General features: G+C 43.3%; 1 protein-coding gene across 1 annotated transcript; it reads left to right on the top strand.

Moving 5' to 3' along the window:
- Positions 1 to 1,933: 1,933 nt before the first annotated feature.
- Positions 1,934 to 22,652, top strand: CSE1L (chromosome segregation 1 like). The gene is made up of 25 exons (XM_058814483.1): positions 1,934 to 2,040; positions 4,216 to 4,311; positions 4,863 to 5,005; positions 6,013 to 6,114; positions 6,524 to 6,669; positions 6,968 to 7,058; positions 7,321 to 7,428; positions 8,321 to 8,413; positions 9,656 to 9,823; positions 9,911 to 10,040; positions 10,722 to 10,787; positions 12,309 to 12,511; positions 13,495 to 13,579; positions 14,315 to 14,376; positions 15,095 to 15,231; positions 15,390 to 15,493; positions 16,103 to 16,200; positions 17,059 to 17,209; positions 17,697 to 17,905; positions 18,416 to 18,513; positions 18,721 to 18,806; positions 19,879 to 19,960; positions 20,402 to 20,548; positions 21,361 to 21,592; positions 22,124 to 22,652. Exons 2-25 carry the CDS (start codon positions 4,227 to 4,229, stop codon positions 22,211 to 22,213), a joined length of 2,916 nt encoding a protein of 971 aa, XP_058670466.1. The 5' UTR covers positions 1,934 to 2,040; positions 4,216 to 4,226; the 3' UTR covers positions 22,214 to 22,652.
- The last annotated feature ends 1,222 nt before the right edge of the window (positions 22,653 to 23,874 follow it).

The raw sequence follows: 23,874 nt of genomic DNA, 5'->3' as shown, positions 1-23,874 counted from the left end.
TGCTATTCCTTTTCTTCTGGTTGTAGGTAGTCCTAAGGAAAATATTTGAACCATTATTTTTCAGATTTGGAATGTGTTACTGCCTCATGGAATGTGTTCCCTCATGTCCCGTCAGACACACCTGGCCCAGCTGCATGTGTTGCAGGTTTGAAAGCCCTACAGTCATGTCTTGGAAAAAGTCTCAGTTTTGAGGTCTTAAATGACTTCACAGTTGCTTCATGGGCTTTCTTTAGTGTAAAGGGCAGCATTTGTAGTCTCTCTCTGCACATAGGATAAAGATATTTAATCCATGCTTCCTTTCAGCCTTTGGTCTGAGACTGTTCTTCTCCTTAGGAAAAGCTTTTGTTGTATTTATACCAGTTACAAACCCCTGAAGTTGGGCATGTGATATCCGACTATCTCAGGGTCTGCAGAGCATGAAGGAGAAAGGGGCCTGGGATGCCATTGCATTGTCAGAGCCCAACCCTGTCCTGTTCCTGCAGGCCCTGTCCCCAGCACAGCAATAATCAAATAATCAGGGGGTGCTCAGCTTCCTCCACAGCACTCGTGGGTTTTCCTCAGAGAGTCAGGAAGGGCCAAGCCCACCTCCATCCCAGCCCAGCTCAGCCCCTGCAGTGGTGCCAGCCGGTTCCTGCGTGCCAGCGCAGCTCAGCCCCTGCAGTGGTGCCAGCCGGTTCCTGCGTGCCAGCGCAGCTCAGCCCCTGCAGTGGTGCCAGCCGGTTCCTGCGTGCCAGCGCAGCTCAGCCCTCACGCTGGCTCTGCGGAGAGCAGGACTGTGCAGCAGAGGCAGGCAGAGCAGTCACCCCTTGGACGGGCTGTGCAACAGAGGGACGTGCAGCTCACCCACCTGTTAGGGCAGAAATCCTCCAGACTCCATTGCTTTGTTATGAGTCATTTCAGGCCTCCCAAGGGAAGGGAGGAGGAGAGGATGCTAATGAGGAAAACCCTAAACCCTCCCTTTTGTGGTGATTAAAAACTCCCTTCATGTTGCTTCTGTTGTGTCTTACCGTCCAGGAAAAGGTTGGTTTTTACAGCAGTTTGTTATCCATGTCTGGTACATTACATTCTAAATGTGAACAGAACAATCTAAACCAATGTCCACTACTAAAACCAAAACCCCCTCAGGTTTTATTTAGCTCAGTCTTAATATTCAGGAAAAAAATTAAAAATAGTAACTCTGTCAAAAGTGCATCTCGCTTTAATCTGTGACTTCAGTTTGTTCAGCACCTTTGTTTAAAACGTATGTTTTCACATATTTAAAATGCCTGAGTTTTAATATCTCTGTATTAAGTGCATTTACTATCAATAATTTAAAGACTATTCCTTGCCAATGGATGTATAGAGTTCTGGGAGAATACCAAAATTATATAATATGAAAAACTATGTAAAGTTTTCTACATGAAAATACAATGTACAATAGTTATAATATTCCATGCTTTAATCAAGTGATAAATCAATAAAGTTTTACGAAGTGTTCCTTTTTTGTTCAGGTGCTTCCTTAAGCGGCTCAGAGGCTGCGGCGCCACTCGGGCTTCTCTGCGGGTTTGGGGGGTTCCGGTTCGTGTTTTATACCGCACACTCCGTCCTCGTGGCTGTTCCGCCGGGAGGCCAGGCCCGTTCCCTTGACAGTGCAGGCGCTCGGACCGGGCCCCGCTCCCGGGGCTCCAGCTGGGCCCTGCGGCCCCCGGCCCCGCTCGCTTCGGTCCCGGGGCTCCAGCTGGGCCCTGCTGCCCCCGGCCCCGCTCGCCCCCGTCCGGGGGCTCGGGGCGGGGCTCGGCCGCCGCGCTACGAGAGGCGCCGCGGGGCCTTGTGGGAAGGACCCAGCCATTGGCCGCCGCCTATTGAGCGCGGTGCGGATTGGCTGCCAGCGGCGCGCCCGGGGCCGACGCGGGTGCTGATTGGCCGGACCGCAGCGCGATGTCACCGCCCCGCGCGATGCGGTCACGGAGCCGCCGCCGCGCCCTCGCCCGGCGGTTTGAATGTGAAGCGCAGCCGGAGCGCTCGGAGCCGCCGCCGCTGCCGCCGGGGGGGAGCCGCCGGGTAAGGCCGGGACGCGCTGCCCCGCAGGGCGATAGGGCTGGGGCGGCCCCGTGCCCTGGCGGCACCGCGGCCGCCCGCGTGCCAACTCCGCGTTGCGCTCGGCTCTGGGCCCGCGGCGCGGCCACAGGCGCAGCGCACCATGCTGGGCCCTTCCGCCCGCCTCTCGCGGCCCACGATTGGTCCGAGGCCACTGGGCCTGCACAGCCCGCGCCCCTCATTGGCTGCGGCAGCTGCCAGTCCGGGCTGCGGCGGGGGAGGGGGACCGAGTTAGTCTGAGGGGTCTGGGGCCGCCGGGGGTCTCGCTTGCCCTCGGCCCCGCCGCCGCCGCCCTCAACGGCCCCGCTCCGCCCGGCGCGGCCCGGCCCGGCCCGGCGCTCTCTGCAGGGGCCGCCGCAGGAGGCTGCCGGAGCGGAGCAGGCGCGGTCCGGCGCCGGGACGGACGGAGTCGCCCCGACCCTTCCGCGGGTGAACGGCCCGGCGGGCCGCGGGAGGGCGCGGGGCCGGTCCCCGCCGCGGAGTCGCGGCTGCTCCGGCACGGCCCGGCCCCGCGGTTGGCGGGCGGGAGCGCGGGGCCGGTGCCGCTGCCGCCGGCCCTGGCGCTGCTGTCCCAGGCCCGCGCTTTGGGGAAGCGGGAAATGCCCCGGGACCCTCAGAGCGCTGCCAGGATGGCTTTTCCTATCGGATCTGGCTCCTGAACATCGTTCGGCGCTGGGAGGTGTCCGGGCAGTGTGCCTGAGGGGTGCGGTTGGGTGAAGCTCTTCCCGGGCCGAGCCCCAGCGGTACGGCCACGTTCTGCTGGGTCTGGGTTTCTTTTGTAAGTGAGCTGCGTTAATTTGACTGAAGTTGGTGATGTATTAAGCACACTTTATGAGTTTTCTGAGGCCTTTTCTCCAGACACATGGTACAACCCAAGCATCATATCACTCCAGCTAAAGTATCACCAGTGTTTTTCGTACTGAAAAACAAACATGAGGTGCTAGATGAAGAGAAGGAAATAAGCATGTGTAGGTAACAGGTCAAAATATGTTGGTGGGTGTGAATTGGTGAACAAGACTATGGATAGGTAAATCCCAAAAGCACAGGGAAACGTGGAAGAGGACTGTTCGGATAGATTTTTTACTTCTTGCAAAATATGTTAGGATCTGATTTGCTTATTAACATTAATCTAAGAGGAAGCTGCTACTGTCTTTTAAAATTATATAGATGCCATAACTGACATAAAAATTGCATCATTAAAACTCACTGCCTTTGCAAGCATGCTTATACATGCTTATACTGTGTTTTGTACTGGTGATCAGCATAAAACAACTCCAAAGCGGGACAGGTAAATTTTCATCAATTGTACTAAATAGAAACTCCAGAGGAAAAATGGAAACATTTGTTTCCTCATAGCCTTTGTAGGGAGTGAACTGTGCTGGTGGTGGTGGGAAGGACGGGCAGGATTGCTGATGATGTCCAGAGGAGCATCTCCATTAAAGCACATCTTACTGTCATTGTATTGCTGTAATTTTAATTATTCCAGTGCAGGCTGTGAAGTAAATATAAGAATATGTGTGGGAAAATTACGAGAGAGGAGCAATATGGACTTATTGCAGAGTTATTCTGTAAAAAGTATTGCATTCAAATTAGCCCCTACCCTAGTCTGAACTAATTTTACAGGAAGGATAAACTAACTGGCTTTGAACAGTCTTTTGTCTCTTTTTTTAAAAAAAGTATTTTCTTTTGAGATTTTTCGTTTATAAGGAGGTTTTGATTTTTTGAAAAAGCTTTGACTCTTCAACACACTTTGAATTGTTTTGTTTACAATTATGTAGGGCAGGACTGTTCAGCTATTTCAGTCAGGAGCAGTTTCTGGGGCTGGCAGCAGAGCAAAAGCAGAGCCAAGTTCGTGTTGTGTTGAAAGGGCAGGAGATCATCTTTTGGCTGTACCTGTTCGTGTCTGCGGGATGCGTAAGCCTTTTCTGGACTTCGGGGTCCATAAACCAGACACCAGCAGCTACCTGTAGCTTGAGAGCTGGGATGTTTGCTGTGCCTGGTGCACCCTGGTTGGGACTGTGCTTGTGAGCTGTTGTCCCAAAGAGCTGCTCTTGCTACTGTGGGATCTGGTTTTAGATGGGTAGCTTTAGGATAGATTTTCTGATCTCTGGTTGTAACAAAGCTACTTGTGGGTTTTAGGTTCTGCCAAAATGGAGCTCAGTGATGCCAATTTACAAACTTTAACTGAATATCTGAAGAAAACACTAGATCCAGATCCTGCCATAAGGCGTCCTGGTAAGTGATTCTCATGATTGAGAACAAAAAAGTTCTGTTTCTTTTTGTCTCTCCTGTCTCTGTGCAGCAAACTGTAGTGGATATTTATGCAATAACCTCTTTACAGAACTTCTCAGTATCCTTTTAAAATGAAACCCCAGAAAAAACTAATGAAGGGTAGATATAAATAGAAATAATTTTATCTACTTTTTGTGATTTTGTTTTTCTGTATTCTTGCTCTTTTTTTTTTTTTTTTTCTTTTGCACTGTTGTTATTTAAAACAGCGCTGCTGTTCCCAACAAGTGAGGATTTACTTCTCTTGGGTTGTGGCTTTTCCAAGGGTGAGGAGGCAGTATTTCCTCATCCTGCTGGGGATCCAGAGCTGTTGTTGACATCAGGAGCGCTGAGGAGCTGGGGAGCAAAGAAGCTGTGATAAATTTTGTCAGACATGTTCCTGTGAAGCTCTGGGAAGTGTTTGTGTTGGGTGTTTTAAACAGACACTTGAGGAATCGTAGGATTCCCATTAGAGAAAGCAGCTGAGCTTTTGCTAACCGCAGTGTATTCCCTTACAGCGGAAAAGTTCCTTGAATCTGTGGAAGGAAGCCAGAACTATCCGCTGTTACTCTTAACGCTGCTGGAGAAATCACAGGAAAATGTCATCAAAGTTTGTGCATCTGTAACGTTCAAGAATTATATTAAAAGGAACTGGAGAATTGTAGGTATTCTAGTGAGGAAGTATGCTAAGAACTAATTATCCTTTTAAGGTACAATAAGCAGATCCACATCCCACCCAACTCAGTGTCATCTGTGAACCTACTGAGGGAGCCCTTGATCCTCTCATCCAGATCATCAGTAAAGATATTAATCAGTAGTGGCCCCAATACTGAGCCTGGGGGAGCCACCTTTGTGACTGATGGTATAGATAAGCATACCTTGAACTTTTGAAATTACTAACTTTTGATTTAAGTGTGTGGAAAGATGGTAAAATGGATGTGAGAACGTTGGTGGTACCATTAGGCTTAAGATATCTCAAGATTGAGTGTCTCCCTGGAGGTGCTTTTCTCTTTTAATTGCTGGATGATTTCTAGGTCTCTGAACTTCACTGCTGTCATCACAGGTAATGTGACTGTTACTGCTGTCACTAGGCTGGGACAAGCCACCTCATTATTTTATTTTTTTAGTAGCAGCTTTGTGATTTTCTACTACTTGACACTGCTGACTGACTGGACTTGGAGCTGATTGGTGTTTTGAACTGGTTAGATAACCTAAAGTCAATGTTAGGGTTTTGATTGTGTAACTTGCACCTTCATGTACAGTCTCTAGAAAGGATGGCTCGAGACAGCTCACACAAAATCAGTTTGTGGGGTTGGCAGAGATGCTGTGTGGTGTGGTGGAAGAGGAGACGTGGTTAAATGTGGGGATTTTATTGCCATGTGCACCCACCCTCACTGCTGCTCAATTGCTGACCCGAAAAGTTACCCTTAGGGAAGAGAAAAAAAATTCTTCAAAGTTTTACAGAAGGATATTATTTCTTTCAGCTTTTTTCAGATACTGCTGTTCCAGATTCATTGAAGGCAGTGTCTCTAACAGGTCTGCTTCTTAGGTTCTTCAGCATGGTAATAGTTACATAAATCAGTATAAACAGTTGGTCTCTGAAATGCTGATCTTCTCTTATTGCCTGGAGAATGCCGATATGCCCATAAGTTATTGTTTTCATTTTAGGTTGAGGATGAACCAAACAAAATATGTGAATCGGACAGAATAGCCATTAAAGCCAACATAGTGCCCTTGATGCTTAGCAGCCCAGAACAAATTCAAAAGCAGGTAATACGTCATTCCTGGTTGTATCCATGAAACTTCGGGAATATTTCAAGCATGTCTACAGGCTATGTTTATTGGCAGAGCTCAGTTCCCTTACCAGTGAGCTCAACCTTATCCAAATAACTTTGAGGATATTGTTACAGGTATTTCTACCTACTTTAACATTTCTTTAATATGATTATTGTGTAATCTTATAGCTAAGTTCTACTATTAGGAAGTTAAACAGCAGTTCTAGAAGATAAGATTGTATAAGCTTAAGGTGAGATTTTTGTATTTGTGTGGAAAGTAGTAGATAATTTAATCCAGTGATTTTTGAATTGGACAAGAATAACCAGGTTTTTCTGGGATGTTGGCAGCATCTGGCACAAGTGCTGTGTGCTGTTCTGTCAGCGAAGCTCCGTTTCCATTGCAGTTAAGTGATGCCATCAGTATTATTGGGCGGGAAGACTTCCCTCAGAAGTGGCCAGACCTGCTGACAGAAATGGTGAATCGCTTCCAGAGCGGAGATTTCCATGTCATCAATGGGGTTCTGCGCACCGCCCACTCTCTATTTAAAAGGTACTGCAAATAAGGGAGTTTGTGTATGGATGGTAAAAGTTCTGTTCGGCTGGCATGTTTTACTGTTAGACTTCATTTCGGACATTTACAGAAGTCTATAGCTGTGACTTCTGCATACATCTTTCAAGTAGTTATCAAATTGTGCACCTGGCAGGGTTTTGAATCATGTTGCTTAGTTCTTGTTTACTTTACAGTATTTTTTCCATGGTTCAGCACAAAACAAAATTCTGTGTGAATTAATTTGGTAATACATGTAAAGACTATTCTGTTTTTCATGTGTTTCTCTCTTACTTGTCAGGTACCGCCATGAATTTAGGTCAAATGAATTATGGACAGAGATCAAGCTTGTTCTTGATGCCTTTGCTCTACCCTTGACAAATCTCTTTAAGGTATTTCTCGTTGAGTCATTTCTAAAACAAGTTTCATGTTCTGAATTGCTTGCTGTGGATACCGGTATTATTAAAACTCAGGAATTGTTGTTCAAAACTCTTAAAGGGGTTCACATTCAAGGCATGAAGTGAGACCTAACAAGACTGATAAGAGGATGAAAAATAACCATATTTTCTGGTTAAAAAAAAAAGTTCCATGACATTTTTCAATATTTTTTGTTGGTGTGGGTTTTGTACTTGACAATCTTGCGTCTTTTTCTAGGCAACTATTGAACTTTGCAGCACGCATGCAAATGATGCCAGTGCCCTGAAGATTCTCTTTTCTTCTCTAATTCTAATTGCGAAGCTGTTCTACAGTTTAAATTTTCAGGTGAATCTCCTTGTTCTTGGGATAGTTTTGCTTTGTTCTGAGGAAGCTGGTACTATAGAAATTATTTGAGGCAGCCTTTAAGGCCATGCTTTATGGCAAAAAGAAAAATCACCAGTGCATCTGCTGAAGTAAAAGCACAGTAGGGAAGGGTTATTTAAGACGTTAGCTTGAGCCTTTGCAAGCAAAAGTTCAAGAGAGTCTGACTGGCACTGCTTCAACGAGGTGTTGTATGGGGCCTCTGAGTAGGAGCTGGGAAAGGCAGGAGTCCAGTGCCTGAGTTTCTATTCACTGTGCCCCCTTTTATAAATGTGTTTCTACTGACAGGAGCTGGTCATGTAGGTGGGAGTCCACTACATGTAGCTCTGTGGCACTGTAGGAGCAATAATTCTGGGAGCACTGTGGGTTGTCTGGGTTTGAAATCAGATCTACATTTTGGACATTATTAAGTGTGCTCTATGGGAAATGGTAAAGCTCCCTTGCTGAGGTGACATTTATTTAGTATCTCAACATGAACGCAAGTCCGTGAAGTGTGATTGTGCTTGGATTCCTTGGGCTGCTCTTCCATAGGGGGCAGAAGAATCAGCTGGAGTTAAAAAAGACTTGCGCTCTCTTGTTCTGAAAGTGAGAGGTGATAGGACTCATTCATTATAAAAATGTGAGCTGTTTAGAGTCTAAGCAACTAGTTTATTTGGAACTAGTTGCATTCTGGGGCTCTGCCAGAACAGTTTTTGTTTAGGAGGAGGGAGGGGCACTGTTTCAATTTGAAGATTGTTTTCCACAGGTTACTGTCTCTCAGTAGATTATAAGGTGAATGCAATACTTCCAGTGTAGGTATGTTATCTAAGCAGTGCAGCTGGAAATTAAAATGTAGATATATGCTTTTCTTTCACAGGATCTTCCTGAGTTTTTTGAAGATAACATGGAAACATGGATGACAAACTTTCATAGCCTTTTGACTTTAGATAATAAACTCTTGCAGACTGATGTAAGTACTGCATAAACCACCTGTTTTGCATCTGTAGGGGAGAAGGTGGATTGACAACTCATGTCTAATTCTGAACAGCACAGTGTTTTTTTGTGGGGCAAACAAAGGAGTGGAATGACTGCAAGAAAATGGGATTTAGGAGAAGTTGCTCTGCTGTCTAAGGAATTTGAGGTTCAGTTCTTCAAGCTGTATGACAGTTACAGGTATACCCAACTGTGCACAGAAATCAAATTACCAATACTCATCACTGAGTTGATTCTTCCAAGAACAGCTGCTGTAGTGACCTGACCATTAGCATCACAGGGCTCAGGTTTTCTGTATCTGGCAGCTGGTTCTAGAAAACAGGGTGTCTTAAAGGACTTGAAACAATTGAACATAGAGGGCAGGGCATCTCTTCAGTATTTCAGTATTTGTTATCTTGGTCTAATTAAAGAATCAGTAATTTCACTGGTGAAAGCTGATACCAGGTCAGCAAAGCTCCAGTTGTTTTTGTGCGTGTTTTCTGCATTTTAAGTGGTGTTGTCTTCCATCATCACATCATCACAGCACAATAGTTTGCCACTTGATGGAGCCAAAACAACTCTATGAATTTCTTGACAACACATAGGGAGGCACACATATTAAGTGTATGTTGTGCTCTAGTTACCCTTTGCTAAAATAAGCTTTGCTGCTCTTTTGTCTTGTGTCTGTGGGCTGCTCCCAGCACAAGCACTGGTGCAGCTGAACTGGGACAGGCAGTAAAGCTGAAAAGTGGGGGTGGAGGGAAGAGGGGCAGACAGAACTGGGCTGGGGTTTGGTTGAGTTGTTTTTTTTAATTCCAGTTCAATTTCCCAGTTCGCATTGTGGCTCCACAAACGTCTGTGATCTGGGGAGAGGGAAGGAACTTCTACAGCTACTCCAATTAAATAATCATGATGTAGTGGCTTCTAAGTGTATTTTTCATTGCCTTGTGTTGTCTTTTTTGTATTACATTTGTAAATTAATTTTGTGCGAATCATTGTGTCTGTTTTCAAGTACACAGTACCTGATATGAAATGTAGGTATGATTTCTAACTTGAAAAGCAGTTTGGATACGATCAGCAAAATACAGTAGTTCTAGGGACAGTGAGAGGGATTTCTTTCACCTGTTTAGGACATGGTAAAACAGTGATGCAAATATTTAATGTAAATACATTGATATTTTTAATGTTAGAGTAATATTGAGGTTTGGATATTTAAGTCCTTAGTTTTGTTTTATGTGAGGATGAAGAGGAAGCTGGATTGCTGGAGCTCTTGAAATCACAAATTTGTGATAATGCTGCTTTATATGCTCAAAAATATGATGAAGAATTCCAACCCTACCTGCCACGTTTTGTAACAGCAATCTGGAATCTGTTAGTCACAACCGGCCAGGAAGTGAAGTATGACTTGGTGAGTTGCTAAAATCTGATCTTGTCAAGTTTTATCATAAATTATTCAGTCATGCTAAAGTTTTGCCTTCTGTTTGTGGTGCTGTAGCTGGTCAGTAACGCGATCCAGTTTCTGGCCTCAGTTTGTGAGAGACCACATTACAAGCATCTGTTTGAAGACCAGAATACATTGACAAGCATCTGTGAAAAAGTTATTGTTCCCAATATGGAATTTAGAGGTAACTTTTTGAGACTTAAATTTTGAAAAACATAACAAGAATCTAACTAATTATCATGACGTGTTGCTTTACAGGACTAAGAATTGAGGATTCCCTCTTGTGTATCTTAGTGCTAGATACAAACCCAAGTTTCTGCAGCAGATTGCTGTCCTGTGGGCTTTGTAGAGTTGTATGAGTATACCTAACTTTTCATGTTGAAATCCCAGTGGAGAAAGTCTAGGTCATGTGGCACCAATAAATTTCTGCAATTAAAGTGAGTATCTGAGTAATTCAAGGAGCCTAAATAGGCAAGTATGCAGGAATATCAGGCCTACCAAATGTTTAGTTCTCCAGGTTTTAATGATCATACTGATCCTATATTTAAAATGCAGTGAAAATATATTGCAGTGATAAGAAGCTTCTCTCTCTTAAGTCTATGACTCTAAAAGCCTCTTCAAATACACCTGGTGTGGAATATGTGTTGAGGTTTTTCTTAGAATCAATACATCAGCCCATGAGTATGAAAGACTAATTTGTGGGACAGAAGCTAAACAGACTAATCTGGCAGGATACTTCTCGTTAATTAATATTAATGTTATAGAAAGGTCCTTGGAAAAAATAGCAAGTTGATAATGACACACCATTTTGCTATAAAAACCAGAGACTTCACTACTTCAACTTCCATGTATTTTGTATTTTCAGCGGCTGATGAAGAAGCATTTGAAGATAATTCTGAAGAGTATATAAGAAGGGATTTGGAAGGATCTGGTAATCCACAGATTTATACTAAGAATACTTGGTCTTTAAATATAGCTCTAAAGAGCTGAAGCAATTTACTGAAGCTTTTATAACTTCATTTTGAAATTGAGAAGGTTTCCACACACCACCCCCAGCTGGATTTTATCCAGTCTATAATCAAGCCTACTGTCACGATAAGTTTGTCACAGCGTCTTTCTGGTTTAAACAATGTTTTTATAGGGCTTTTTCCTTGATTGGATTGGTATGTCTTCTGCACTGCCCACATTCTCATTTCAGCAAGGACAGCCTATAAGTCAATGCTGAGTAGTAGCCAGTTGTGTATTTAGTTCCTATGTGTGGAGTTTTAAGTAACAGGGAGAGACTCTTGATGTTGTGGCTGAAATTCTGCCTGGGGTTGCACACAAACTGCTTGGGCCAGCTGGCCAGGAGCCAGGCTGGGACGTGGCACATGTTCAGAGCAGTGCCTGCCCTGAGACACGGCTGTGCCAGCGCAGCTGCTGGAGTGCTGGGGGAGGCTGTGCTCTGCAGCCAGGCCAGAGCCCGAGTGAGCCACACCTGGCTCTGTGACAGGGCTGCGCCACCAGCAGTTCTCTGACAGACGCTTTGGAACTGATGGCATTTTGTGATTGATTGATTGAAGAGATTACAGTATTCTTGCAGTGCAGGAGAAAATTGGAGGAAACATTTTTGAACTTTTTTCAAGAAAACATCATTCTTATCCAGGATTGGCTGCATTTTAGGTATTTGTGAAGTTTTTATGAAAATGTACTATCAGGTGTGATGGGCCAATAGCTGGCTTGTGCTCCAGCCTGTTGCAGTCTGATGGGGGCGAGAGAAGGAGGGGTGAAATTGAGAAGACTCATGGATAAAGACAGTTCAAGTGAAAGGGGAGAGAAGTTAGTGACTCACCATTGCCTACAGGCAGACTTTTGCCCAGCCTGTCCCTGAGCAATGGCTACTTCCCCCAGAGCTGCCCCCCTTGGTTTTTATTGTTGAACATGTCATACAGCTTGGAATGTTCTGCTGGTCAGTTTGGATTAGCTGCCCAGGTTGTCCCCTCCCAGCTCCTTGCCTGCCCCAAACTACTTGCTGGGAAAGCAAAGCAGGAGGAAGAAGAAGCCCTGACACTGTGACAGTGCTCTTCAGCAGCAGGCAAACCCTGGGTGTTAGCAGCAGCTTCAGTCATTGGTACAAACACAGCACCAAATGGGCCACTAGGGCAAAAATGAGCTCCCTCCCAGCCAGAGCCAGTACCTTTGGGTGCATGATGTCCAGGCAGTACCGGCCCCCTGCATGCCTGCTGCCACTGCTCAGGGGCAGGTGTCCCTTCTCCTTGGTGTGCAAGTAGTCCAGTTGTGACAGTAAATAAAAGGCTTACTGGTGTTCTTACACAGCAGTGTGGAGGGTTGCAGTAATTAACATGGGATGTGGCTGTCACTTGAGAAGCTGTTACTGTTTTGATTATTTTGTTTATTAATATGAAAAGCTGTCTGCTTTCTTGTATCCTAAGAATCTTTGGTTCTCATGCAGATATTGACACCAGGCGCAGAGCAGCTTGTGATCTGGTCAGAGGCTTGTGCAAATTTTTTGAAGGACCTGTAACAGGGATTTTTTCTGGATATGTTAATTCTATGCTGCAAGAGTATGCAAAGAATCCATCTGTTAACTGGAAGCACAAAGATGCAGCCATTTACCTCGTAACATCTTTGGCATCCAAAGCTCAGACACAGAAGGTACTTGTACATTTTATTCTTTGCAACATGGCTGCATTCAGATATTACAGTGCAGATGAGGCCTGCTGTTTGTTTCAGCTGCTTCAGAAAGGGAGTAACTGTGTATGCAGTAGTTCATATTGATGAGATGAAAAGCTGCCCTTTAAATGATCCTATCACAGCTGGTGCCATCTGACCTTCAGGTAGATGGGGCACAGTGTGGCCCTGTGGCTGACATGTGGGATCCAGCCAGACAAAGAAACAAAACTGCCTCAGCTCTGGAGCCTCTGAGCGGTCCTTAGGCACTCTGGAAGCCATGGAAGGCAAATAGAGCTTTACAGAAGATGATCAGACCTGTTAAGCAGATCAAAAGGAACTTAACCGACTCTTGGAGTTCTTGATATTCCCCAATATTTCCTGCTACTTGAATGTGGGATTTGTGAATGACATGTGGATGCTAATGATGGCTGGAAATGGATGTCATAACTCGCTGATAGAGTGGAGACACTGAAAAAGCACGGCTGGGCTAACCTGTATTTGGAAACAGAAGCATTATATCGAATGTCCTATGGAACAAGTTTAGATGTACTGCTAGATATTTTAAATGCTGTTACAGTTCAAATCTCAGGGTCTTTACAAGACAGATTTGAGGCAAACATAGTAAAATGTGTACATCATTTCATGCAATTTTGCTGAAGGTTCTCAGCAAATTTTGCTGAAGCCATATTATACTGCTGCCCAGCAGTTGTTAGTGATGTGTAATGGGAACCAGTCCAGTAGCATTTGGGAAACGACAAAGTTTGTGTCTTTTTCTATGCTATTTAATGGCAAATATGGACTAATTTAGAACACTTCATTGAAAAATCTCCATCTAAAAATCCTGGTTTAAAAAGAGATTGTATTTTTTGTAAGAGAAAACTAATAGTATTTTTTTAAATTAGTAAGAAAACTAGCAGCTTATATGTCAGCATATAAAAATAAGAGTTGTTTTTTACTTCTTCCAGCATGGCATAACACAGGCCAATGAACTTGTTAATCTGACAGAATTCTTTGTGAATCACATTCAACCTGACTTAAAGTCTGCTACTGGTAAGTTAATGTTAATTTTGGTAGGGTATTTTTGTGATGTATCATAACCTTGACAGTGGCCATTGTTTGTGAAGTCTCAAGCACTCCTTTATCAGCAGAATCTCTGACATGGTCTCTTAACACCTGGCACAGAGTAATTAATTTTTGTTTGGCCAGCAGTGAAGGAGCTCTTACAGCAAGGTGGATTGCCACCTTACCACCTGCTCTCCGCAAGATCAGGGCATGTATACACATGGTTGGTATCAGCTACATGCTTAAACTTGTTGAATCAAAGTAATTTGATTTCTGTATTTGAGACCTTATGGTAAACTTCTATGCTCTACAAAACCCTGAGAAGTTAAAATACTGAGGCCCTATTGATGAGGTTGTGGATGTCTAGATTTAAACCATGTGGTTTATTTTACACTTTAACAATTATCTTCCTACAGCTGAAGCATAGTGGGTTGTCTCTAAATGTGTAATTGAAGGCTGCTGAAATTGAAACCAGAAGATGAAATTCATTTGAGCTGGACTGTACTTTTAATGGTACTGGGATGTGATTTGTACCTAAAACTGATATTCTAACAGTGCCCATATGAAAGTGCAGGAACTAAGAAATGTAGAAAAACATTGTATTATTTTCTACAGGGGAAAATTATTATGTAGTGTCAAGTGTCACTTGTATATATAGTACATGTTCAGTAATCACATTTGTATGAGGAGTATCAACGAAGTTTGCATATTTTTCTATTTCAGTGAATGAATTCCCTGTGCTAAAAGCAGATGGTATCAAATATATCATGATTTTTAGAAACCAAGTAAGTTTTTCTTTCACTCTTATGGAAAAATATATTGTAGGTTGTTACTTTATTCTTGCCAAGCCTAATTTATCGCACTTGGCCATATGCTAACTCAACAGGTGTTTGATAGTCATATACAACACTTCATGCTGAATTTTTAGTTTAGAAAGTAAATGATATTGTTATAAATATCCAATTAACATGTAGTCTATATGCTGTCCATATGCTATGGGAACACTGAATATCTTAGCTGCTTAATTCTGTGACACACTCAGATGTTTCCAAGTGAGTGTTAGTCCAAACCCTTGATTGCTTGTATCATTGTGGTAGTTGTTACAGAGTACAGCAGTTTTGTCCTTAAGCTATTCTGAAACATGAGATAGGGTGAGAAAATATGTTGCATATTATTCTACATTCTGGATTACCTTTATTAATTTCTTATGAAATATATGTGATATTGGTTTTTTCAAACCTTGATATTTTAATTACCTATTAAGACGAAGTAAAATGGAAAGGGAAATATACATTAAGGTTGTCTGCACTTACTGCTAATTCAGTGTACCACTGGTGTTCAGGGGCAGCGTATGAGCCATGACAGAAGTAGGTACCTCCTGGTTGTCAGGGTGTGAAGGAGCTCTGCCAAGCTCTGCATGTCACTGATGAGCTTGGCTGTGCTCTAGAGTTGGACCATCTGTATTTTTTAACATACTTATGATTTGTTGATATACTTTTGTAGGTACCAAAAGAACAACTGCTGGTGTCTATTCCCCTCTTAATCAATCATCTCCAAGCCGAAAGTATTGTGGTCCATACTTATGCAGCCCATGCTCTTGAAAGACTGTTTACCATGAGAGGGACAAATAATGCTACCCTGTAAGTTTCCAAGCAGAAATAAATCCATTGCTAATAGATTTTTGGATATTAAGGATGAGAAATACCTGTAGGGCATCCTTTGAGTCATATACTATGGTATTGTATAAGGCTTGAAGTTTGTTACTCTCATCATTAAGGAGTTGTGTTTCATTTAACAGCATTACAGCTGCAGAAATGGCACCGTTTGTAGAAGTGCTGTTAACAAACCTTTTCAAAGCTCTGACGCTTCCTGGCTCATCTGAAAATGAATACATTATGAAAGGTAAATGCATAATGAGTCCTGCAATATAAGAATAACTTGGTTAACTTGAGGTAAAGGCTTACAGTTACAGGTTCCTGACATTTTTATTTGCAAAACCTGTTTTATGCAAATGTGTTGAAGAGTCTGCAGTTACTTATCAGGCTGTGTCAAGTCATCTTCAGCTAAACTTAGGGTAGCAGAGAGAAACAATAAACATAATGGTACTAAGTTATTTCTCAAATGGTAGTCTTGTAGTCAGGACAACTCCCTGGACAGTGTCAGGGGAAGATGTGAGCAGTCTGGTCATGGAGGGGACATGTGGTCATGGCTAGTGAAAGGATAGATCTGATCATGGCTAAGGAGATGCCGAGATCTCAGACTTGCCCAGGACAAGTGATGGCCTCTGTAAAGTTACTTGATCTCCTATGCTCATCTCTAGAATGAGAATAAGGAGGGTTTGTTTCATGCTTTGTCAAGGTTATAGATTGAATGTTCTTGCAGCAGGTGCTCTTTGTTCTGTACCTAATTTCTTGGGATCCTATTTTAACAGTAAAAGGTAAAGGATTTAGGCATATGTTGAGTGGCAGTGTATTTTGTCTTCAGAAGCTAAAATTTTCCATTTATTTGCAGCCATCATGAGGAGTTTTTCTCTGCTGCAGGAGTCCATAATTCCATACATCCCTTCTGTCATCACCCAGCTCACACAGAAACTGCTGGCTGTCAGTAAGGTAAAGAAGCAGAGCAAAAGGGTCACCTTTTACCTTTTAGAGCAGTCTTGCTGAGGACTTATGTCCTGTTGGTGGTGTTCTGTTAAAATACTCTAAATAGTTCATTATTTTCTGATGCAACTAATTTGAAACAGCATTCCAGTGAGGTACTGACTTCCTTTTAGAACATATTCTCAGATCATTCTTCCTTCTCTCATCTGAAATTTAGAAGCAGCATATGAAAAGCAGCATCCAGCTTTTTTTTTAATGCTAGTTTGTTGTAGTATGAATGCTTGCTTGTGCAGAGGCCACCAGTACAATAATTGGTTTTATCACAACTCCTGTATTCTTTGCCCATGAAACTTCTGAAGCTAATAATAATTGGCATTGAAATGTGGGATTGAATTAAATAAATTACCCTTCTGCTTTTGGTGGGTAAAATTCTCTTAGTTTTGTATTGAGACTTGTCAAATTCTTAACCATTGACAATAGGGAATATCTTAGAATACCTTCATTGATTGTCCAGAAAACTACTCTGTACAGTTTAAACTCAGCTTAAACAGCTTATAAGGAGTATTCAATGGAGAATTGACTGGACACTTGAAAGATGGGAAAATAATCTTTTCCTGGTTTTTGTTCTGTGGTATTTTAACTGGTAGTTTATATAGAGCTTCTGAAAAACACTTGCGACAAAAAAACCCTCTACTTTATGGAATGAATTTCAGAAGCAACTTATGTATATTAATGCATAAATTACAAGTATCCTTACTCTGAAATGCTACTTTATTTAGTCTTCAGTTGAAAAAAATATATATTTAGCAAAATAAGTGACTTGTCTGCAAGTTTGGGTTGATTTATCTGTTTATAACTTGTTTTCAGAATCCCAGCAAACCTCACTTTAACCATTATATGTTTGAGTCAATCTGCTTGTCAATAAGGATAACGTGCAAGGCAAACCCAGAGGCAGTGGGGAGCTTTGAGGAGGCTTTGTTCCTGGTGTTCACGGAGATCCTGCAGAATGATGTGCAAGGTAAGGACAGTCAGTGAGTGCCTGTGCTCTCTCCGCTGGGGTTGGCTTCTAGGATTTACCCTATGGCAGGCTTTTTGTAGCACAGGAAATTCAAGGGGAGAAACAATATTTTCACAGTCTGAAAGTGTTTTGATTGTTCCATAGGGTACGTCAACAGCATTCGTTTATTTTAAATCGCATTCTTAAAATGTCTAGCAATCGTTACTCCAAAGCCTCTTAATATTCTTAATTCTGTTGCCTTTTTTCTAGTAGTTTGTTTTTATGTTCTGAAACATTAACAGGTTGAGGAAATAGAAAGTGTATAGATGCAATGCTTGTTAATTTTTGGAATAATTACATTTGGGAAGGTATGTTTCTTCAGAGTTTTATTTATTGAATTCTTAGTAATAATATCAAAATTGTGGGTTCAATCCATAGATGTGTGGTTTCTTGGAACTGACAGTGACCATGTTGTCTGACTTCGTAAACGTCATCATTTCTCTTCCAGAGTTCATTCCCTATGTGTTTCAAGTGATGTCACTACTTCTAGAAATGCATAAAAATGAAATCCCATCATCTTACATGGCATTGTTTCCCCATCTGCTCCAGCCGGTTCTCTGGGAAAGGACAGGGAACATTCCCCCTCTGGTCAGGCTCCTGCAGGCTTACCTGGAGCGGGGTGCCAGCACCATCGCCAGCGCTGCCGCCGACAAAATCGTGAGTTCTGGGGCACAGTCACAGTTTGGCCTGGAGACATGGTGATCTGAGGTTCCAGATTGTGAGGAACTCCAGCAAACAGCTGCATTTGTGCAGAGTTTGGTGCTTACTTACAAAGACAGACTAATACTCTGAACATAGCTTTTTGGGTTGTTTTCTGTTATGTGGATAAGGTGAATTGTAGGCTGTTATGCTTTTGTCAACTGAGATAAAGAATTCCTGCTTTTAGTTTTTGCAAGCAGGTAAGTTTCCACAGTTTTCCTGTCTTGTTTGCCTCATGTTAAACATGTGCATAATGAGAACTCTCAGGTTCTGTTCAGAACAGTCTTGAGAAGAGTGAGAAGAAGCCAAAATGTGTTTTCCTTGGCCTGAACCATATAAACTGAATCCTGGCTTAGGTTATGAAGGCTCTTGCCTTGGTGTATGCCTTAAATGGTAATGGTCAATTTTCTGGTCGGGTCACATATGAAGAATTGTGGTCTAATGATTTTATATTTGCTTTTTTTGCAGCCTGGATTGTTAGGTGTGTTCCAGAAATTGATTGCCTCTAAAGCTAATGATCATCAAGGGTTCTATCTTCTAAACAGTATCATTGAGCATATGCCTCCGTGAGTATGAGCTGAAATTACATTTAAAGCTAATTTCTGTAGACTTTTATTATGAAGTGTATGAACATGCCAAATGCTAATTTTTAACAACTGAAAACATCACATTTTTCAGTCAGATATATTTGAACAGTTCTATATATGTTTTCTGTGAAGTGACATTAGTAAAATCTCAGTGTGAATTGAATAACTATCCTTTTAAATTTCCAGTGAATCAGTTGACCAGTACAGGAAACAGATCTTCATTCTGCTATTCCAAAGACTTCAAAATTCCAAAACAACAAAGTTTATCAAAAGTAAGTTCCTTGCAGTGTGGAAAGCTCTGGTGCCAGCAGCAGTTCAGAGGTGCAGCTGTGCAGAGCAGGGGTCCTGTTGTGCCCCGCGGATACGCGCACGGAGGGACAGCGCCGACTCCTGCGACTTGTGCACATCACTTGTCATCAGGAGGGGTGTATGGGGCAGTCACCATAGCAGGTGATACTTACTTCATGAAAGTGAGGGAATGGAATTAAAATAACAAACAAGACTTGGGTATTTCTCTTCCTTTCCTAGTGTATGGTGTCATTATTGAAAATGTCTCCATTTAATCTCCAACCAATAGCAGCAAACTTTCCCTCTCATGCAGCACAGCAATACTGACCACATGTCCTGTAGTTGTGTGTTAGTGCTGTGAAATATTCCATGCTTGTGTAATTTTGGCTTTAGTATGACTAAATTTATTGAAAAGGTTTTATGTTAAACTGGCAAAGTTGTGACAGATAATTGCAATACATATTCTAGTTATTCATGCTGTCACAAGAAGATTGTCATAGTTAATAAATTATTTTCATGATACTATTGCTACCCAAATTATGCAGTGTCCACTACTTAGCCCTATAAAATCTGGTTAATGCCATCTGATAGGAACAAGAATGATAAATTTGGTTATAATGGTCTTCCACAAATAAGGCTGAAGTGGTACTTTTTATATACTGCACCCTGTACAAAGGGGCTCATACCTCACCTCAGAGTCTGCATTGTGTGAAGTTTTCTGCTAAAAGTAAAGTTTTTGGAAGAGTTTCTTTGGTTCCTGATCTGAAAAAAAAATTGCAAATGGGTTTTCTAACGCCTTTTTATAACTGCTATGAGGGGAAAAAGGAATAACTCTTGTCTTGTTGTACCACCTTGTTTTTGTGTTGTGGTCTGTAAAAAGCTGAGCTTTTACACAAATTTCAAGGCAGCAAGTTCACATACTTCACTTAAACAGAACTTGTATAAAGACTGCCATTTCTATCCCCTTGAAAAACCTGGAATGTATTTTGCTGCTGACTCTAAAACTATTCTTTTGTTTTCATGTTAAGTTTTACTTTGTCTTTTTTCCTGTTACAGGTTTCCTTGTCTTCATTAACTTGTATTGTGTAAGATATGGGGCATTAGCTCTGCAAGAAATATTTGACAGCATACAGCCAAAGTTAGTATGTTTTGTTTGTTTGAGCTATATTTAATACGGCTGTGTTATTTTTATCTTTTGAAGTAAGAAACAGTTGTCTGTTTAGCTAGACTATCAGACTACATTTATCACTAATTTGAGTGGCCACATGTTTCTCTTAATGTGGTTCATTTATTTGTCTAGAAAGTTGTCTTTTTTTCTGAATTTCTGACCACAGTTCCTCACTGATAGTTCAGTGAAGTTACTAATCTAAAAAGGTTATAAAAAGGAAAGATTGATGTTTTTAGTTGTTATCACTTGTGAAAAGTCTGTATGTACAAATGTCTACTGCAACAGGGCAGCATCTTAACAAATTATCTGGTTGTTTCTATTCCCTAGTGATTTATATTGTTTCTGATTCTCTTCTGTCACAATAAGGCTGATGAGGCTTTCTAATACTTTTTTCTCTCAATGCCACCATAGGATGTTTGGAATGGTGTTGGAGAAAATTATAATTCCTGAAATCCAGAAAGTGTCTGGACAAGTTGAAAAGAAAATCTGTGCTGTTGGCATTACAAAAATATTAACAGAATGTCCTCCCATGATGGACACAGAGTACACCAAACTGTGGTAGGTACCACACTTCTTCAGGATGTGCTGGTGAGGCTGTTTGAGTTATTGAAAATGGGAGCTCAGACCAAAATACATCCCTGTAGGAAACTCCTTGGTGATCTCCTCAGACCCTCAAGGCTGTTTTAGGCCTTTCATCCTGCTTCTGTTTCTCAGCAAATGAAACTGTATTTTCAGAGAGGATGACAGAACTGGTTTGAGATGTTTGTGACGGAGATAGCAGATTTGGCTAGCTGGACCTGCATTTAGGGAAATACACTGCTTTCCTCCAGCTTGTATTCTTTCTGAAAAGCTGGGCCCAGTTTTGACTTACAGCTCTTCTAGTCAAGAGACCTGAGCATATTCATAACCTGGCAGAGAAACTGTAATATCTTAGCTTGAGAGTGGAATTCTGGGGAAAGCCAGCAGGGAAGTTTGATTGTCAACCAGTGCAGCAGTCCAGCATGCCTGGTAGTTTGAATTTGATGACAATCACTGGATCCCAGACTAGATCCCTGAACTAGAACTTTGTTTTTAATATGCTCAGAGGAAAGTTGTGATCTGGAAAAATCATTGCTCTTTTCAGGTATGTTTCATGACAGTTTGAGCTGATAAATACATACATTGCTCATGCTGTTGATAGGAGTACCCACATTATGCCTGTAAAATATTCAGACCCACAGTTCTTCTGGTCCAGCGCACCTTGGGCATTTACAATTTCAGTAGCCAACCAAGTACCTGCAAAGGCTGAATTATAAGGGGTTCCAAATAACTTGAGCCTGTCCTAACATATTCTAAGCACTCCAATTTTGCCCTCCTCTCTTTGCTCCCAGGATTCCTTTGCTGCAGGCCCTCATTGGCCTCTTTGAGTTGCCTGAGGATGACACGATCCCTGATGAGGAACACTTCATTGACATAGAAGATACTCCAGGCTATCAGACTGCATTCTCCCAGCTAGCCTTTGCTGGGAAGAAAGAACACGATCCTGTAGGTCAAATGGTGAACAATCCTAGAATCCATCTGGCACAGTCTCTCCACAAACTGTCTACAGCGTGCCCAGGCAGGGTAGGTGACTTATGCAATTGCATGCTGATGCTGCATTGTGCACAGAGGAAATGCCTTTGTAAGAATGGGTCTGTTTGCTGATGTCTGATAATCAGCAAAATTAAGTAGGTCATAACTAGAATGCAAGATCATGCCTGTGTTCTATTCTTCATTGGAATAGAACCAATTTTTGTAAGGTTTTTCCTTAGGAGCCTTAGAAAGGCTTTATTTTCACAGCACATAATTTTGCAATGAGCTTAAATGTGCCATTTTTAAAAAGAAAATTTACGCACTTGATGGTCTATAACTCATGTGTTTTGAGTTTGATTGGTTGCATGCACTTGTCGAATTCAGGCAGCTCATTTAAAACTAGACAAGGTGAGTGTACAGTTAACTCTTTTAGCCCACAGCATGTTTGTTTTCCCTGAGATTTTGGTAAGTAAAGACTGCCTGCTGCTTTCCCCGTGGGTGACTGCTGTTCTGTGTCTGGCTGTGTTCTGCGGGTGAGGGCAGCCGGGGGTTCTCTGACACCTCTGCTCCCCTGTGCCTCAGGTTCTGTCCATGCTGAGCACCAGCCTGAACGCAGAAGCATTGCAGTATCTCCAAGGATACCTCCAGGCTGCAAGTGTCAGTCTGCTCTGAGCTGCTGAGCTGCTCCACAAGCAAGATCAAAAGCTGGTTTGTTATGCAGAACGTCGACACTGACTTTTATAGCAGAGCTCAGACAAAGTGAAAAAGCTGCTTGAAGTTGTATTGCAGATTCCATCTTGTAAAAGATAGGTGTGGCTTTAAGCTGAAAGTGAAGAATTTGATGGTTTGTGTACTCATAGATAAGGGTGGCTAACTTCCATTCCCAGTTTAATTTCAAAGGGAATAGTCATAGCGGTTTGTTATGGGATTGATTTGAAATCTGCATCTGCAGTGTTTGGATAATATTTGGAAATGTGTGGAGAGCTCTGGCTGTAGAAACTCACTTCAGTCACTAAAATTCCTTTTCATTTTAATGTTGTCCTTTGTATTTCTTTTGTCTTTCCTTAAACTTTATCTGAATTGTGAATAAATAAGAAGTACTTGTTTAAAATGCCTGTCACTGTGGTCTTACTGATTCAGAAGAATATAGTTGTTTTAAAAAAAGATGTTTTACACTTAGAATAGAATATGAAATAGTGGGACTGTGAGGGTTTTTCTTTACATAATAGTTTAGGTGCATTGTAGGATCGTACAGAGCAAATGTAAAACTTTGGGAGAAGAGCAGAGCTGCTCAGCAGCAGGCACAGGTGCTCTGGAACAGGTCCTGTCAGTGCCAAGCACTGAGGGCAGGTGTCTTCCCCGGGAGCAGGGATCAGGCTGCAGGGGGGGTTCCTGCTCTGTTGAAGCTGAAGCCGTGACCGTGGGGGTCGGTCTGAGTCGGGTGTTCTCCTCAGGGCTCTGATGAGGCCTGCGGGCATCGGGCTCCTGCTCGCGGCTCTGGAGTGAGCCGGTGGTGCCTGAGCCGGTGCTCTCAGCGGGCACCCGGCTGCCAGGCCGGCCTTTGGGAGGCACAGCTCCAGTCCCGGGTGTGCTCTGCCAGCTGTGGGTGCTGCAGGTGCGCTCTGCCAGCTGTGTGCAGCTGTGCCCCCAGGTGTGCTCTGCCAGCTGTGTGCAGCTGTGCCCCCAGGTGTGCTCTGCCAGCTGTGTGCAGCTGTGCCCCCAGGTGTGCTCTGCCAGCTGTGTGCAGCTGTGCCCCCAGGTGTGCTCTGCCAGCTGTGTGCAGCTGTGCCCCCGGGGTTGGAGCCTGCTCGGCCGCGTCTGTCCGCGGGCTCCGGCAGCTTTACCGGGACTACTTGGGATTACTTGTGGGTCTTCCTCACCCGTGGTTTGAAATGTGAGGTTTTGGTTAAATGCTCATCAGTGGGTGCGTTGGTGACATCGGCGCTCCCTCCTGCGCTAGCCGCGCTGGGTGACCGCCGCGGCAGCGGCTGCGCGCGCTCGCCTCGCGTTTCTTTTCCCGGAAGGCAGAGAAGCGAGGAGAACAGCAGCGCGATGGACGGAGCGCGGCCGCTCTCCGTGCGGGCACCGGGACGGGCGGAGCCGGAACGGACGGGGCCCAGACGGGCGGGGCGGGGCCGGAAGTGACGGCAGACGCAGAGGCACGGCTCGACCCCGGCCCCGCGCAGGGCACGCCGGGAGTTGTAGTTTCTCGCTCTGCAGCTCGCGCGGAGCACGCTGGGACTCGTAGTCATCGCGGAGGGGGCGGTGCTCCCGGCAAGGCGGCGCGTCTATTGGCCAGGAGCGCGGTGAGGGGCGGGGCCTCTGGGAGCCCG

Source organism: Ammospiza caudacuta, chromosome 15, assembly GCF_027887145.1.
Source record: "Ammospiza caudacuta isolate bAmmCau1 chromosome 15, bAmmCau1.pri, whole genome shotgun sequence".
In the NCBI taxonomy this organism is placed as follows: domain Eukaryota; kingdom Metazoa; phylum Chordata; class Aves; order Passeriformes; family Passerellidae; genus Ammospiza; species Ammospiza caudacuta.
The sequence above is the reverse complement of the archived record's forward strand: the minus strand, read 5'-3'. Positions and strand labels throughout refer to the sequence as shown.

Bases quoted from the DNA above. Each gene is read 5' to 3' on its own strand.
- CSE1L (XM_058814483.1), top strand. From the start codon at position 4,227: ATGGAGCTCAGTGATGCCAATTTACAAACTTTAACTGAATATCTGAAG. The intron at 9,824-9,910 runs GTGAGTTGCTAA...GTGGTGCTGTAG, and splicing joins AGGAAGTGAAGTATGACTTG to CTGGTCAGTAACGCGATCCA. The intron at 13,580-14,314 runs GTAAGTTAATGT...TTTCTATTTCAG, and splicing joins TGACTTAAAGTCTGCTACTG to TGAATGAATTCCCTGTGCTA.